The sequence below is a fragment of the Protopterus annectens genome, chromosome 7.part0, assembly GCF_019279795.1.
Source record: "Protopterus annectens isolate FY-2018-M chromosome 7.part0, PAN1.0, whole genome shotgun sequence".
NCBI classification, from domain to species: Eukaryota; Metazoa; Chordata; order Ceratodontiformes; family Protopteridae; genus Protopterus; species Protopterus annectens.
This window is the reverse complement of record NC_056739.1, coordinates 1361074957-1361091043: the sequence shown is the minus strand read 5'-3', so window position 1 is coordinate 1361091043 and position 16087 is coordinate 1361074957. Positions and strand designations below refer to the sequence as shown.

Genomic DNA, 16087 nt, shown 5'->3' with positions numbered 1-16087 from the left:
TTATGGGTCTGGACTGGCTCCGAAGACACTGATGGAGCTGCCGGAGACATAGCTTTGGCTGAGCCAACACAGGGAACAGACAGAGTTGAAGGTTTCACAGCAGATTTTGGTTGTTCCAAAATTGGAAAAGTTGAGGATGGTTTTATGAGATTTGTCAGACTGTTTAGCTGGCTGAGGAACCAGAGACAAAGGATCCTGAGGGTTCTTCAAAAGGCCATGCAAAAACAGTTTGTTTTTTCTCTCCTGCAGGACTCTGGAACTGAAAGCGTGACAGATGCGGCACAAGTCCTGCAGGCAAACAGCCCCTAAATAGTAAACACAACTCATGTGCCCGTCAGTAAGGGACATTTTTTGGCAGTGCGAGTCGCACTTCTTAAAGCCAGAGGGTTTTGACTCTTTGGACATGCTGGATACTAGAAGACACAAACAGCAACAAAAGCAAGGCTGTAATGGCTAGCAAAACAAAACTACAAACACTACCATAAATAAGGATACTTTTTTTTTTTGCTGGAAAAAGAAGGAGCAGGGGGAGAGCCTCTAAGTAAAACGGAGACTCTTCCAATAGGACAGCCTCTAACTTACACGGCTACTCCAACAGAAAGTGGGGAAAGAAGAGAAGAACCCTCTAAACGGGCTCAAGGGGAAAGCAAGACCTAAGAAAACTACGGCCAAGAAAAACCAAGAAGCAACAGCGGAGGAAGGTCAGAAGGATGTTTTGTTTAAACAAGGACTAAAACAGACACCACAAAGGTAATTAAACTGCTGATAATCCTAAAAAGGGAAGATAGCAAAATATGAAAAACTGAGTACTTAACCTGAGCCAGTAGTCACAATCTCAACGCTGCAAGCAGCAAATGAGATCTGGGTAGCTACCGCTAAGCATGTTGGGATAGGGGTTAGCCTCGAGCCAGTATAAGCTCTCAAGCTATAGTAAAACGTCCGAGTCAGAGACGAGGATCGGCTCCAAACCCAACCAGCAAGAGCGAAGGCAAGATGGGGACAACATACCATCATCTATTCGTCTGCAGAAGGATTAAACAGCACAAATTTCACAGTGTAAACACAACAGGCAAGCCAGTTTGGAGCTACTGACACCTCTGTTTTAATGTTAGCTGAAATTTTACTGTCTAAAAAATCATCCCAGACTGGCCGGACAAAAATAGTCTACTGGCCTTAGAGTCTCTCCATGTACTCCTCAACATCTCCCTATATCCTGTAACATATAACCATCCCCTGCTGGTTTCCAGAACTTCACATCAAACCATAAAGTGCACCATGATTCAAAGAAACAGTTACTGTCATAAGGCAGGACTAGACTAATTCATCTTAATCTGAAAGAACCTAAAGTCAGACAAGATACTACCAACCATCTTTTCATCTTTCAAATGGCAGTACTGGATTATCTGCATACAGGACAGCCTGATGCTTTCCGTGTGTGTGCATAAGATGATCAAACCAAATGACAAACTTCCTCAGTATTATCACAGGTGCCCATGAGCAATGGAGGAGTAAGGAGCATAAACAAGAGGCAAATTTTATCGACAGGGTTAAAAATAATAAATTAAAAATAACCAGAGTGAAGGCCAAACCTGCCATGAGCAGGTGTAGTTTTCTAGCTAAAGGGCAAAATTCATAGTCTGCTCAGAGACTGTAATTAGACAAGACCAGCCATCTAGGGAACATCAAAACTGAATCCATCAGGAAATTTCAAAGCATTCAAAGACTACTCCTAGTAGAGGGTAAACTGTACCCCACTTCTGAATTTATAAAACATCTAAAAAATTAAACTCCCACAGAAAAGTAACATGAATGTCCACTTGTAGGTACTTTGTGCTCATGGTATATAAGCTACACAACATGAAAACCACTATAAGAATGCACAAAAATGTTTAGAACGAATGTATTTAAAGTGCTACAGTAAACGTGTTAAGTATCAATTTACTCTTTTTTTTTTTTTTTTTTTTTTTTTTTAAATAAATTAAGGGGAAAATTAAAAACTGTAAAAATGCTAGAAAACCGATGCAGTAACTTTTTTAAACTGAAATCATAGACAAGATCTGGTGGAATCCATAGAAACCATCTGTTTAAAAAAATGACATACCTGGACTCTGTAGATGAACTTGATGTGGGGACTAGTGTTGATGTTGACGACTGCACTTCTGGGGTGCTGTCCTCTGTACACTGAACGGGTAAAGATTCTCCTACACTACTTAGAGCTGATGCTGTCAGTTGGGAAACACAGAAATAAACTGAAACTACTAATCCACTTTTCTAGGGGAAAAATGTGCATTTCAAAATATTAGCTTTTTAATGACTGGGTTCTGTTTCTGAAAAGAACATTCCTTTTAGAGTTGTTCAGTTTTATATTACTTTTAGTTTACAATACAAGTTTTATGCTACATACCACACTTTTTGTGTTGGAGTTCATTCTGTGTGTGACCTTCTATAGTTTTATAATGAAATATTAAACAAAACATTAACAGAAAAGTGGATTACATTTTATAAACCACTATTTTCCACACAAATCAACTTTCACATTCTGCTTCCGAAACTATGATTCAAAGTTCACAAGCTCATGTCTGATAACAGTATTTTTCTTGAAAGGAATATTTGTCAGTGCAATATCAGTTTATTTACTGGGACTGACCAAGACATTACCTCTAGTACTGCATACATCTGAAGCATTATTTTAGATGCGTCTTGTATGCACAGCATTGAGATACAACAGTTGTGATACTGTATAGACTTCAGACTAAAACATGCTAGGTTGTAGGGTTTAAAACCTACTTCTGAAAAAGTAAAGAAATGAAGAAATGCCAGAATCAGTATTCCTTCAAGGACAATCAGTTTGAGATGCCACATAAATATCACAATGTCATTATAGAAAACAATTTTACAACAAACTTTTGCAGAAAAGACAGTACAGTTGTGTAGGTAAACTTTCCATAACAGTAGATATTCTAGTTTCATAGTTTGGTACTAGGCTATCTGCCTTGGGGCATTTATAAGCCTAGCCATAGCAATGTGGCTTTCGCCACCCCATGTAATGGCACAAAAGTGTACAGAACAGATTTAGAATACTGTGCCTCTGTCTAGTAGTGACACAGTGAAGACTCCCTTACATAATAGAATTAGTTTACTGTGCCTCTGTCTAGTAGTGACACAGAGATGACCCCTGGGGTAAACCTACGATCTCCCATCCACTCGTCAAGATTTCTCTTGAAGAGAGTCAGTGAGGGGCTCTGCCTAACATGAACTGGGATTCTGTTCCAGAGTATGGGAAGCCTCTGAGTTATGAATCTGTCCCTCCAGCATGTCCTATTCATATTTGTGCTGAGGTTCAAATCTTTAGCTCTCGTGGTTCTGATGGATTTGGATTTTTTGAGGTGGAGCATGTCCATCAATTCCTGATTGGACATGGCCTTGTACGTCATGCACAGATCACCTCTGAGTAGGCGGTATGCTACTGAATAGAGTTGGAGTTTCTTTAGTCTGGCAGCATATGACATATGTTGGAGACCCTTGATCCTCTTGGTGAGGTACTTTTGGGGTCTCTCTAGCTGTTGCAAGTGCCGGGTGAGGTACATACCAAATGGGGCATTGTACTCAATCATGGGCCTGATAAGGGAGGAGTACAGGGGCACAATGACCTCCTTTGATCTGGATGTGAATCCCTTCATGATAAGGTGGGCAAGGTAGAAAGTCTTTCTAACCACTTTGGCAACGTGGGTGTCAAATGAGAGGTCACTATCGACTTGGGTCCCCAGGTCTCTGATTACTTTTTCTGTACTCAGTGGGTTACCGCCTATGTGATAATTTGTGGGCACTTTGTTTTTCCCAAAGGGGATGACTATACATTTTTTGGCATTTAGTTTAAGGCCATGACTCCGGCACCAGTTGTCCATTTCAGTGAGGCCTTTTTGTAAGATGTATGTGTCAGCTGGTGTATCGACTATGGCGCCTAGTTTGCAGTCATCTGCGAACTTTGTCAGCCACAACCCTCTCATGTTTGCTTTCACATCTGAGAAATAAATGCCGAACAAGAGGGGTCCCAGGACAGAGCCCTGTGGGACACCACTTGTCACTGGCTTTGAGTCTGACATGGCTCCAGCGATTTTGACTTTATGGGTTCTATCCTTTAGCCAGTTTGCCACCCATCTTGTGACATATGGATTTACATTTAAGCTGTTGAGCTTGTCTATGATGCCAGAGTGGGGGATTGTGTCGAAAGCTTTAGCCAAGTCCAGGTAGGCTGTATGGACTGCTTTGCCCTCGTCAATGGTTCTAGTGACTGTTTCGTAAAAGTCAACCAGGTTTAAAAGGCAGGATCTGCCTTTTACAAAGCCGAACTGGGTGGGATCAAGTGTCTGTAAGTCCCCAATGTCTCTGTTTATTAGTTCCACAATGATTCTTTCCATAGCTTTGCAGACCAGGCTGGTTAAGCTTATGGGGCGGTAGTTACCAGGGTCAGTAGAGGTGCCTCCTTTGTGGAGTGGGACTACTGTTGCTGTACGCCAGTTTTCAGGTACATATCCTGTAGTAAGGCTAAGGTTAAATAGCATTTTTATGTGCGGGTTTAGCTCCTCTTGGAGTTCACGTAGCAGGCAACCCGGGATACTGTCAGGTCCCATTGATGCTGTGTTTTTAGCTTTCCTGAGGGCGGTTCTCACCTGGACATCTGAGATGACAGGGAGGTTACATTCAGCTGGGATAAGTATTTCTTCTTTTGGGGGTGAGGGAGGGGAGAAATTTGCACTGAACCTGTCTGCCAGAATGTTGGCAATATCTGTGGGTTCAGTGTATTTTTTGTCATTGTGAACTAACTCTGAACATATCTGAGGGTTTCCGCCCAGGTTTCTAACATAGCTGAAGGCCTTAAGGTTATCTTTAGTGTCCATAGTGATTTTTCTCTCAAAGTTGGCCTTGGATGTTTTTATGAGAGAACGTAGCTTTCTACTAGTGCTGATCAGAGATGCCTTCTCTTTATGGGATTTTGCTCTGTCGTGCAGTAGCTTCCTTCTTTTGTTATACAATTTGTTTATGGCTGGGGTCCACCAGACAGGACGCCTGCCCTTGGTGGAGAGGATCTTGGTTTTATTTGGGATTGCATGATCCATGCATTCTTGGAGATGTCCGTAGAAAGCATTTGTGAAGGATTCTGCATTGTGGGATGTAGTTTCCACTGTCCCAGTGGGCTTAAAGGATACCATCTCAGTTTTAAGAAGTGTAAAGACGGCTTTTGAGAAGTTTTTGTGTTGGGGGTGGAGGGGTGGGATATGTATATCCAGGGTGATTAGTTTGTGGTCAGATCTCACTAGTGAAGGGTATACTTCCGGTGTGGAGCACTTTGTCCCCATGTTTGTGATGATCAGGTCTATTATATAATCTCCCCTTGTGAGAGAGGTGACTAGCTGTTCCATTGCATTTGAATTTATGAATTCCAGGAACCTTTGGGCTAGGGTGTTTGGGCTAGAATAATGCACCCAGTCTATGTTAGGGTAGCTGAAGTCTCCCATTATGATGGTGTTTGGTGAGACATTCATATCCTCCAATGTCTTCAGGAAGGCTGAGTGGGTTTCCTGAGATTGGGAGGGTGGTCTGTAACATGCTACCAGTTGTATAGCAGTTTTGCCTACAGTTAGTTGCACCTGGATGGTCTCTGATGCTTCATGTGTTGCCACTAACCTGGAGGTGTGGGTGTCCTTGATGAATATGGACACTCCCCCTCCCTTTTTGGTTTGGCCCGGGTTTTGGGGCCGAAAAGCATGATACGAGGTATAGCCTGGTAGCGCTGGGGTGCTCTCAGGAGCCTTGAACCAGGTTTCAGTTACTGCTCAGACATCGATATCCTCCATACTGAGGAGTGCTTCGAGAGCCTGCATCTTGAGATTTAGACTTCTGGCGTTGAGCAGCATTACCCTTAATTTTTTTCCATTTTTGTTTTCTAAGGAGGTGGGTTTGTCTTTTGAGCCTTGCCTAAAAAAGGCACTATGGGGGAGGCAAGAGCCTTAGCCAATATCCGGAAGCCCAGTGGTGACAGATGCAAGCTGTCCCTTGCGAAGCAGCGTGGCTTGTCCAGCATGTCATACCAAGCAGACATTGGATCCCCCTAGAATGACACCAGTATTTGAGCCAATTATTAAAGCTGGTCATCTTGTCTTTGTATTGTGGCATAATGTTTGGTGAGGGCAAGATGCTGCTCAGTTTCAGGGTCATACCAGCCTGGGCTACATAATCAGAGAGCTCCTCTATGTCTCTTTTCATGTAGTCCAGGGAGATACGTCTCAGGTCATTCACGCCGGCATGGACAATGACGGAGTCATATTTGTACTTGCTTTGGAGTGACCTGAGTGCGTGTGTTATGCGGCGGATCCTAGCTCCCGATAAGAAGCTCACTGTTACCCTCTCCTTGTTCAGCCTGGTAAGCGGAACGTCAGTGTGTCTGACTATAGAGTCACCTATTACTAGTGTATCAGGCATGGTGTTTGGCCTTAAGAGCTGCGATTGTTTGACACACTGATTTATTGAAGTATGTGATGCATGTGTTATGTTTTGAGGTGGTGGATTTTTGGGTGTCTGCTTTGGGAGCCTCTGTTTTGGTAAGTTTTTTGTTAGAGCCTCCGAGTATGTCTTTGTGTTTTTATGTGTTTGGTTTGCAGTTGTGGTAGGTCTATGTGGGATTGGGTTTTTGTGTGTGTGTGGTTACCTTCTCCTCCTGTCTGGTCTTGCCAGTCCTGAGTTGAGAGAGTTCAGCCTCCAGTTTGGCTACATAGTTGCATCTCTCACATGTATTTGTGTTTGTTGGGAGGAGGAGAGGGTTGTCTGTGTAGACAATTGTAGCATTGTCTCAAGATTCCCAGATTAACCAGCTGAACCGGAGAGGATGCCAGCAATCTACCACTCGACATGCTAGAATATTATAAGGGAGTGCTGTGCCTTTAAGGGAAGTGGGTACTCACAGGGAAGGTAGGTGGATGTAGTGCTTACTTTAGTTAGCGAGTGCTTACTTAGAAGAGAGGCTTTGAGAACAAGTGCTAGGCTTATAATAAAGCGATTAGACTAGATTACTATAAGAGTAGAGCTTTCTTAAGGGAAAATTTGAACAGCAGACTTGGCGGAGCCAGAAAAAGTTTAACCTTGTTTAACCGGCACTGTGCTATGCTCACAACCGCGGAAAGCCGTGCAAACGCGGATTTTAAACAGGGAACTTCAAAAGAGCTAGAAATGGTCCAAAACAACCAATTACTACAAGCTCTTGTGCTGAGATCACTCCTTCAGGGACAGATAGGCTGCTCAAGGCTCCCCACTCCCACTGGTGAGCTCATGTCTGATAACAGTAATAAATAGTAAATCAGTGTTGTAGTACTGTCCTAAACTATTTGGGTCCTACCCCCTGTCAGACAACTTTTCAAAGCTAAAGGGCACCTTTAACATGTTTCAACTGACAGGAGCCCAAGAAGAGCTCCATATAACTGACAAAGTGCCAACATCTCCAGAGCTTTCTTGTCCCAAGAAGGTAGGGAAAAACCATGAAAGGAAAAATGCTAGGAAAAGCAGCATAGGTGTAACTATATACACAAAGACACATACACCATTATCCTCACACAAAAAAAAAATGTAAAAGAAGGAGGGGAGCTGGATGAATGGGATGGCTACTGCAACAGTATTAGGAAACAGTAAAACCTTACCATAACCATAGAAGTCCTTCTCTTCCATGTTGCAGTATTCATTTGGTGTGGGACTTTCTGCCTCAGGCGATCTGACGTCGGCTCCTATACAAAAGCTTTTGCCTGGCTGCGGTAGGTTGCATGGGACTTCACACACAGGGCCATAAACCAGGGACCATAAATATGACGTCGGCACGCACAGACCTCAGAACTTGGAGCCCAGAGGAGTGGCCTGTCAAGAGAACAAGATGCTAACAAAAGTAGCAAATGCCACTGTAAGGCTGGACAGATGAGCCTTAGGGGGTGGAAGCAGTGGCCAGAGGCCAGACCCTGTAGTAAGAGAAAAATAGGGGGTATGGAGGGTGGGTAGGAATACTGCAACATGTAAGACGAGGACATCTATGGTCAAGTTGAGATTTTACACAGCTAATCTATGTCCTTCTATTCCAATGTTGCAGTATCCATTTGGTGTGGGAGAGTACCACAGCTTAGGGGGAGAAATGGGAGGAGGAACAGGTAGAGGATTCCAGGAATCCTTGCAGGACTGCTCTAGCAAAGCCTGCCCTGGAGACTTGGTCTAGTTTGCAGTGTTTAGGGAAGGTGTGAACTGTAAACCAGTAGCTGCTTCCAGGATGGAAGGTGTGTCCAGGCCTTTGAGAAAGGCCTTGGAGGTAGTGATGGCCCTGGTGGAGTGAGCTCTTACACCATGAGGTAAGACTTTGCCATGGTGTGAATAATAAAAAAGAATAGATTTCCTAATCCAACAGGAAATTGTATGTTTGGAGACTGCCTTCCCCAGAGCCCTGGGGTGAAAGGAGATAAAGAGTTTGTCAGACCTCCTAAAGGACTTAGTCTTGTCTAAGTAGTATCTCAACTGTCTATATACATCCAGGGAATGAAAGATTCTCTCTGCATTGTTGGTTGGAGTTGGGAAGAAGGTGGGTAAGTGGATGGACTGGTTTCGAGATAGTTCATTTACTACTTTGGGCATAAAGGAAGGATTTGTGCAAAGGGTAACTCTGTCATTATGGAAGATGGTGTAAGGAGGGCAGGCCATGAGGGCTGGTAGTTCTGACACACTTCTAGCAGAAGAAATGGCCACTAAAAAAAGAAGTTATGTACTCATGATACCGTTCCATGTTTGTTGTCCATCTCACCTTCATTCTTACTGGTTGGGTTCGGAGCCGATCCTCGGCTCTGACGCGGCCAAATACTAAAGCTCGAAGTCTTTCACTTGGTCGTAGCTGAACACCTATCTCATCATGCAGTGGTGTAATCCCCCAGATCTTGTTTGCTGTTAACCATAGTAATGTGTTTACATGTATCATAGTGTAGAATACAGATATAACAAAGAAAGTCAGAGAATTTCCTTGCCCAAGGAAAACAAAACGTAGTCCTCCAGAAGCCTTGGGCTGGAGGAAGGCGGGAGGGGTCATAAGAATGAAGGCAAGATGGACAACAAACATGGAACATTATGGTGAGTACATAACTTCTTTATGTTATGTTGTCCTATTTCGTCTTCATTCTTACTGGTTGGGACGATGTCCCTAGCACCACATTTCCTTGGTGGCTCATGGGGGGTACACTTTACAGTACAGTGGAACCAAAGAAGGCCCTGTCCCTGGAAGCCAAATCCACTTTGTAATGAGCAATAAAAGTTTGGGGCCTAGCCCATGTGGCAGCTGCACAAATACTGTCCATTGACAGTCTAGTTAGATAGGCAGATGATGTTGCTATGGCTCTTCTAGAATGTCCCTTGAACTTCACAGGTAGCTCTCTGTTATTAGTACTGTAGATAAAGGTGATTCAACTTGAAAGCCAGTTTGAGTCTGTGACCTTAGAAACAGGCATACCTTTTTTTGCTTCTGAAAAGGAAATAAACAACTGGTCAGATTTCCTAAAAACCTTGGTTCTGTGTAAATAGAAGCGGAGTTGTCTGTGCACATCTAATTGGTGTAGCTTGTATTCTGCCTTGTTGCCATGACTGGGGAAAACCACTGCCAGCTCAATAGTTTGGTTTAGATTAGTCTGAGAACACACTTTAGGTAAAAAGCATGGGTTAGTTCGAAGAGATACTCTACCTTATGGAAGACCAAGTAAGGCAGTTTTGGTTGATAGGGCTTGCAGTTCTGAGACTCTCCTTGCAGAAGTAATGGCCACTAATAAAATTGTTTTCCACGACAGAAATTTGAGATCACATGTTGATGAGGGCTCAAATGGAGGTAAAGTTAGATATGATGACAAAATTCAAATCCCATGGTGATAGGGGCTCTTTAATGGGAGGTCTTAATAAGCAAGAACCTTTTAAGAAAGCTTTGCACAATATGTGGGACATCAAGTTAGGAGTCCGGTCACCCATATGAAAACTAGAAATTGCAGCTAATTGGACTTTAATAGCAGCTGCAGCGGAACCTTGATGAAACAGCTGTGCCAGGAATTCAAGAATAGAGCTGATAGAGGCAGAGAAGGGATAATGTCTCTTGATGCGGCCCAGTATGAGAACCTCTTCCATTTACTGGACTATAAATTCCTGGTTGAAGCCTTATGTGAAGATACTAAGATGTCTTTCACTGCCGGTGTGAAATTATGAAGCCTGAGTAAACTTGGAACTGAAGCAGTCACGCTGTCAATTTGAGGGTTTGGAGGGAGGGGTGATGTGTTCCGGACGTATGAGTCAGAAGGTCTGGGACTGGGACCAGAAAGTACAGTTATGTATACTTACCATAAATGTAGATGTTCGAGTGTATTCACTGTTGCAGTCATTACATTTGGGTTATCTGCTTGCAGGTGGCCCTCAGTCGGCCTGATTAACAAAGTCTTGAGTCCTGCATCGGTTGCTGTCCCTTCTTGCATGACATCAGGTCGTCAGGGGTATAAAACAAGCAGCCGACGCCATTACATCAGTTTTTCTTGCCCCAGATGTCAGGTGCCCCCCTAATGGGAAGCAATTAAACATAAAAGAACAAAGATATACCTCCAACAAAAAAGCAAATACACCAAAAAGGCTTTTAAGCATAGTAATGGAAAGTAGAGGTATAGCCAAAAGAAGTTAGGGGGCGGAAGGGAGGGTAACCAGGACTGCAACAGTGAATACACTCGAACATCTACATTTATGGTAAGTGTACACAACTGTACTTTCCCATTCCTACACCTCCACCTTCTGGATCAACCGTGGATTCTGGACCCGGTTCCAGATCTTCTGATTCACCAATCAGGCGGGTTGCACCAATCCCTTCAAACTCTCCAGCTCCCAGCTTGGTTACTCCACTTCCAACCTTAGCCAGGCTTTCCAATATCTCCCCAGCAGTCCTTGATATTATTGTTTCCTCACATAAGTCTACTACTAGGAAAACGTATGCTAGTAAACGGTTTTCTTACTGGCAGAATCTAGAAATGTGGATCCTTTCTCAGCCCCAATCCATGAAATTCTTGACTTTCTAACACAGCTTTTTCAGTCTGGTGCGGCGTCCGCTACCATTAGAGTACAACTAGCTGCCATTTCTAATTTTCATTTCAGTATGTTTAATTCTAGCATAATGTCTCATAAGCTATGCAAAGCCTTTATGAAAGGAACATCTCTTCTTAGACTCCCAGTTAGAGATCCTCCCCCTCCTTGGGATCTCAATTTAGTTTTAGCCTCCGTAATTTTGCCTCCCTTTGAACCGGCAGCATCATGCTCTTTCTTGGAAGACACTTTTTCCTGGTTGCTATCACTTCAGCTAGATGTGTCTCAGAACTTCAAGCACTATGTGTTTGTCCTCCTTACCTGGTGTTTCACAAGGACAGAGTTTCTCTGAGGACCAATCCATCCTTTATTCCTAAAGTCTGCTCAGAGAACAATTTAAATCAAGCCATAGATCTCCCAGTTTTCTTTCCTAATCACAGCAACAAGGCAGAATACAAACTCCACCAATTGGATGTACACAGACAATTGCGTTTTTACTTCCATAGAACTAAGGAACTAAGAAAGTAAGACCAGTTATTTCTTTATTATGCTTTCAATAAACAAGGTCTTCCAGTTTCTAAAGTGACCTTATCCAGATGATTATCTGATACTATTGCCTTTATTTATCAGTTATGAAACTGTACTATGTTCTTCGTGTTTCACTGTTGCAGTCATTACATTTGGGTAGATTCCCAAAGCTATGGTTGGGAGGAGGAATTTAGATAGCATTACAGCCAGCTATAAGGCCCCGCAAGACTGCAGTGGCAAAGCCAGCTCTGGATTTAGAGAAAATTGGCAAATGATAATGCTTGGTAAAAGTATGTACAGAACTCCAGGTAGCAGCTTCTAGGATGTCCCTGGTAGGGATGCCTCTGAGAAAGGCTGTAGAGGTAGAGGTAGATGCAGCCCTGGTGGAGTGAGGTCTAATCCCCTGGGGGATAGGTTTTCCATGATACTTATAGCAGAAATGAATGTAATGGCTTATCCATTTAGAAATGGTTTGCTTTGAAATAGTCTTCCCCCACTGCCCCTTGCAACAAATGCCACCAGCAGTTGTTCAGAATTCCTTTGAGGTTTAGTCCTGTACAAATAGAGTCTAAGTTGTCTGTGCACATCTAAGGAATGCAGTATCCATTCCCCTTTATTCTGTGGATTGGGAAAGAAGGTTGGCAAATTAATGGACTGATTAAGAGCCACACTGGACACCGCCTTGGGCATGAAGGATGGACTGGTTCTGAGGGACACCCTGTCCGCATGAAAGATGATGAAAGGCTCTACTGCCATAAGAGCCTGTAATTCAGATACCCTTCTAGCTGAAGTGATTGCTAAAAGGAAAGCTGTTTTCCAAGAAAAAAAATTTAAGTCTGCAGTAGCAGCTGGCTCGAAAGGAGGTAGAGTGAGTTTCTCCAAGACAAAGTTAAGGTCTCAGGCTGGGGTTGGAGTTCTCCTGGGTGGTCTCAAATTTTTGGCCCCTCTGAGGAACTGCTTGAGCAGTGGATGAGAGAAGAGGGGAGGTTCTGTGTTATAATGAGCTGAAATGGCTGAGACGTGGATTTTAATGGAGGAAAAGGACAGACCCTTGTGAAGCATCTCAGTTAAGTATTGTAAAATCTGAGGTCAATTGGGTGCTGCGGTGCTCATCCCTTGAGACTGGTTCCAGGCACAGAATCTTTTCCATTTCTCACATAAAAGAACAAAGATATACCTCCAACAAAAAAGCAAATACACCAAAAAGGCTTTTAAGCATAGTAATGGAAAGTAGAGGTATAGCCAAAAGAAGTTAGGGGGCGGAAGGGAGGGTAACCAGGACTGCAACAGTGAATACACTCGAACATCTACATTTATGGTAAGTGTACACAACTGTACTTTCCCATTCCTACACCTCCACCTTCTGGATCAACCGTGGATTCTGGACCCGGTTCCAGATCTTCTGATTCACCAATCAGGCGGGTTGCACCATTCCCTTCAAACTCTCCAGCTCCCAGCTTGGTTACTCCACTTCCAACCTTAGCCAGGCTTTCCAATATCTCCCCAGCAGTCCTTGATATTATTGTTTCCTCACATAAGTCTACTACTAGGAAAACGTATGCTAGTAAACGGTTTTCTTACTGGCAGAATCTAGAAATGTGGATCCTTTCTCAGCCCCAATCCATGAAATTCTTGACTTTCTAACACAGCTTTTTCAGTCTGGTGCGGCGTCCGCTACCATTAGAGTACAACTAGCTGCCATTTCTAATTTTCATTTCAGTATGTTTAATTCTAGCATAATGTCTCATAAGCTCTGCAAAGCCTTTATGAAAGGAACATCTCTTCTTAGACTCCCAGTTAGAGATCCTCCCCCTCCTTGGGATCTCAATTTAGTTTTAGCCTCCGTAATTTTGCCTCCCTTTGCACCTGCAGCATCATGCTCTTTCTTGGAAGACACTTTTTCCTGGTTGCTATCACTTCAGCTAGATGTGTCTCAGAACTTCAAGCACTATGTGTTTGTCCTCCTTACCTGGTGTTTCACAAGGACAGAGTTTCTCTGAGGACCAATCCATCCTTTATTCCTAAAGTCTGCTCAGAGAACAATTTAAATCAAGCCATAGATCTCCCAGTTTTCTTTCCTAATCACAGCAACAAGGCAGAATACAAACTCCACCAATTGGATGTACACAGACAATGCGTTTTTACTTCCATAGAACTAAGGAACTAAGAAAGTAAGACCAGTTATTTCTTTATTATGCTTTCAATAAACAAGGTCTTCCAGTTTCTAAAGTGACCTTATCCAGATGATTATCTGATACTATTGCCTTTATTTATCAGTTATGAAACTGTACTATGTTCTTCGTGTTTCACTGTTGCAGTCATTACATTTGGGTAGATTCCCAAAGCTATGGTTGGGAGGAGGAATTTAGATAGCATTACAGCCAGCTATAAGGCCCCGCAAGACTGCAGTGGCAAAGCCAGCTCTGGATTTAGAGAAAATTGGCAAATGATAATGCTTGGTAAAAGTATGTACAGAACTCCAGGTAGCAGCTTCTAGGATGTCCCTGGTAGGGATGCCTCTGAGAAAGGCTGTAGAGGTAGAGGTAGATGCAGCCCTGGTGGAGTGAGGTCTAATCCCCTGGGGGATAGGTTTTCCATGATACTTATAGCAGAAATGAATGTAATGGCTTATCCATTTAGAAATGGTTTGCTTTGAAATAGTCTTCCCCCACTGCCCCTGCAACAAATGCCACCAGCAGTTGTTCAGAATTCCTTTGAGGTTTAGTCCTGTACAAATAGAGTCTAAGTTGTCTGTGCACATCTAAGGAATGCAGTATCCATTCCCCTTTATTCTGTGGATTGGGAAAGAAGGTTGGCAAATTAATGGACTGATTAAGAGCCACACTGGACACCGCCTTGGGCATGAAGGATGGACTGGTTCTGAGGGACACCCTGTCCGCATGAAAGATGATGAAAGGCTCTACTGCCATAAGAGCCTGTAATTCAGATACCCTTCTAGCTGAAGTGATTGCTAAAAGGAAAGCTGTTTTCCAAGAAAAAAAATTTAAGTCTGCAGTAGCAGCTGGCTCGAAAGGAGGTAGAGTGAGTTTCTCCAAGACAAAGTTAAGGTCTCAGGCTGGGGTTGGAGTTCTCCTGGGTGGTCTCAAATATTTGGCCCCTCTGAGGAACTGCTTGAGCAGTGGATGAGAGAAGAGGGGAGGTTCTGTGTTATAATGAGCTGAAATGGCTGAGACGTGGATTTTAATGGAGGAAAAGGACAGACCCTTGTGAAGCATCTCAGTTAAGTATTGTAAAATCTGAGGTCAATTGGGTGCTGCTGTGCTCATCCCTTGAGACTGGTTCCAGGCACAGAATCTTTTCCATTTCTCAGCGTAAGATTTTCTAGTACTAGGCCTCCTTGCCTCTAAAATTATATCCATCACAGGTTTGCTGAGGGATGGTAAAGGAGAGATTTAAGTAATTAGCCAGGCTGCAAGGTTCAGCATTGAAAGCTGAGGGTGCAGAATCTGGTTCTCCTGCTGAGACAGCAAAGGAGGAGTCTGAGGCAGGTGCCATGGAGATAACTGTGACACACTGCGCAGGAGGGGGTACCAGTGCTGGCGCGGCCAGTCTGGAGCAATCAAAATCATCCTTGGTTTGTCCTGTTTGACTTTTAGTAGTACTTTGGAGAGCAGAAGCAGGGGGGGGGATGCATAGACTGATAGGTTTATCCAGCTGAAGGACAGAGCATCCCCTTTCCAGGCTTGTTTGTGGGGAGTCCTTGTGCAAAATTTGTCCAATTGGTAGTTCTGGGGAGAGGAAAACAGGTCTAAATCCGGGCTCCCCCATTTGCTTGTCAACATGTTGAAAATCCTTGGTTCCAGTTTCCACTCTTGTGGCTCCATGAGGTTTCTGCTTAGTCCGTCTGCCAGTGTATTTAATTCTCCTGGCAGGAACTGAGCTTGTAGATGCACTTGGTAGCTCAAGGCTGTGTTCCACAATGCCATGGCTAGTCTGCAGAGGGTGTAAGAATGTGTACCCCCCCCCACCCCGCTTGCTTATGTACCACATAACAGTGGTGTTTTCTGTCTTTACCATTAGTTGACCTGGAAGAATGTGGTCCTTGAAGGCTGTCAGAGCATTCTGTACAGTGAACATTTATTTTTGATTGATATGCAGGTGCATTTGACTTGAGTTCCATTTGCCCTGAATGCACTTCCCTGCCAAGTGAGCCCCCCATAGGGCTTGGGTGGCAGGGGGTGGGGTGAAAGGTAGTCCCTTGTTTTGGTGGCAGGCCTCTGCCCACCAAAGGAACTCTAGGCGTTGGCAAGGTATGATAGGAATCATTGTTTCTAGATCTTGAGAATGTTGACACCATCGGCTTTTTAGATACCACTGTAGTTTCCTCATATGCAGTCTTGCATATGGAATTAGAAGAATGCAGGAGGCCATGAACCCCAAGGCTTGCAGTATTTGTCTTGCAGATAGCAGGGTTTTTGTGGCCACT

The 16087-nt window shown here is 43.6% G+C and overlaps 1 protein-coding gene across 5 annotated transcripts in view; it reads right to left on the bottom strand.

Moving 5' to 3' along the window:
* ZFAND6 (zinc finger AN1-type containing 6) overlaps positions 1–16087 on the bottom strand; it is a 1173263-nt gene that overhangs the window by 630946 nt on the left and 526230 nt on the right. For all 5 annotated transcript variants that reach the window (XM_044077967.1, XM_044077965.1, XM_044077969.1 and 2 more), the window contains exon 3: positions 2102–2222. In XM_044077967.1, the coding sequence (XP_043933902.1) occupies positions 2102–2222 (121 nt within the window). The remainder of the gene's footprint in view (positions 1–2101; positions 2223–16087) is intronic.